This window comes from Mus caroli, chromosome 4 (assembly GCF_900094665.2).
Source record: "Mus caroli chromosome 4, CAROLI_EIJ_v1.1, whole genome shotgun sequence".
Classification (NCBI taxonomy): Eukaryota; Metazoa; Chordata; class Mammalia; order Rodentia; family Muridae; genus Mus; species Mus caroli.
The window spans coordinates 40,000,866-40,002,779 of record NC_034573.1 but is presented as its reverse complement, the minus strand read 5'-3'; the positions used below and the strand labels follow the sequence as shown (position 1 = coordinate 40,002,779).

Below are 1,914 nucleotides of genomic sequence, written 5' to 3'. Positions count from 1 at the left end.
TTCTTTTAACTCAATTAAAGTTAACAGTCCCGTTCTCTTAACTCCAAGAGGTTGGCTTTTTACAGGGCTGTTCCTCTGACTCCTCTGAGTCAGAGAGGGGAAGGTGGGCTGAGGCCCACCCTGGGTTCCCCGCCATAACTGCTCCAATGCTCCCTCTGCTGGCCTCCCAGCATAACTGCACTTACCCAGAAGGCAGGAGTTGTGGTACTCGTCTGCCTGACGGTGATATTCTAGGATCTTCCTGCTGATGTGGTCGGCGCACTGGTCAAAGCTCTCATACATGCATTCAGGCCTGGTGACTGGGCGTTTCTCTTTACGGTAAAAATCCTGCCAGAGAGAGGTGATCATGTGTGGCCCCATTGGTCTATCCTGATCCACACCTCTGAACCTTTATGTACTCGCCCTCTGCTGGAGTGACCTCTGCATGCCAGGCCCACCTACCGTGGCTACAAACTGATCACGTTGGATTCCTGAATGAGTGGATGGCAAACCCCTACCTAACTCTAGAGACCCGAGTCCATAGCGTTTCAAACTGGAACAAAGCTGTGTGTTCACTAGAAAGTAACAGGATGTGACCACAAAGACAGATGAGCCCTGCCTGGCAGAACCCAGCCTGTGGGGGCCCGTGGGGGCACGGTTGGGTTTGTTCCTCTTGGCATATTCTTTAACTGACACACAAACTCTGTCCAAGAATGTTTGCTGGCGGCTTGAGTAAATGAATAAATGCCACACTGATGAACGATGTTTACTGTGCAAGAGGGAAAGTTAAGCTGGGCAGTGGTGGCGCACGCCTTTGATCCCAGCACTTGGGAGGCAGAGGCAGGCGGATTTCTGAGTTCAAGGCCAGCCTGGTCTACAAAGTGAGTTCCAGGACAGCCAGAGCTATACAGAGAAACCCTATCTCAGGAAAAAAAAAAAAAAACCCAAATGACAAACAATAAAGAATTATATTATGGGGTGGAAAATGTTTAGGGCAGTGGTTCTCTATCTATGGGTTGCAAACCCTATGGCAATTTCTATCTTCAAAAATACTTAAATTACAAATCATAACAGTAGCAAAATTACCATTATCAAGTAGCAATGAAAGTACCTCTATGGCAGGGTTACCCCCCTCCCGACACTGCCACATGAGAACTGTATTACAGTTTAGTAGGAAGCACTGGTTAGGTTGAGAAGCACTGGCTTAGAGGATAGAGACACTTACCAACCAATTCTGACAGCCTAGTTCAATTCCTGGGGTACCACACAATGGAAGAGAGATCCAAATCACTCAAGTTGTCCCCTGACCTCCCACATGTGTGCTTGTGGCACAAATACTTACAGAAACATAATAATGTAAAAGTGATTTTTTAAACTTTTTATTAGATATTTTCTTTATTTACATTTCAAATTTTATTTCCTTTCCTAGTTTCCCTTCCAAAAACCACCTACCCCTTCCCTCCTCCCCCTGCTCACCAACCCATCCACTCCCATTCCTGGCCCTGGCATACCACTATACTGAGGCATAGGCCCTTCACAGGACCAAGGGCCTCTCCTCCCATTGATGACCAACTAGGCCATTCTCTGTTACATATGCAACTAGAGCCATGAGTCCCACCATGTGTTTTCTTTGATTGCTGGTTTAGTCCCAGGAAGTTCTGGAGATACTGGTTAGTTCATATTGTTGTTCCTTCTATGGGGCTGCAAACCCCCTTCCTGCTTGTGGACGTTGTACATCGTGGTGCGGAGTCTAGTCCGCACCACGATGTACAACGTCCACAGCCCCTTGTCTTGAGTGTGCTTGTGCCAGGCTGCAGAGATTTACTCTTCATTGATTCCACTGGGCAATACTCTCTGCAGGTGTTTTACATGAACAGCTTACTGAGGACATCAGAATTCTCTGCCCCTGTGTCTACCGATCTCAAATTTTCATTA

The 1,914-nt window shown here is 47.1% G+C and overlaps 1 protein-coding gene across 1 annotated transcript in view; it reads right to left on the bottom strand.

Annotated features, from left to right (window-relative positions):
- Positions 1 to 1,914, bottom strand: part of Ccdc180 (coiled-coil domain containing 180) — a 61,756-nt gene that overhangs the window by 9,493 nt on the left and 50,349 nt on the right. The window contains exon 32 of the mRNA XM_021161543.1: positions 186 to 327. Coding sequence (XP_021017202.1) covers positions 186 to 327 — 142 coding nt within the window. The remainder of the gene's footprint in view (positions 1 to 185; positions 328 to 1,914) is intronic.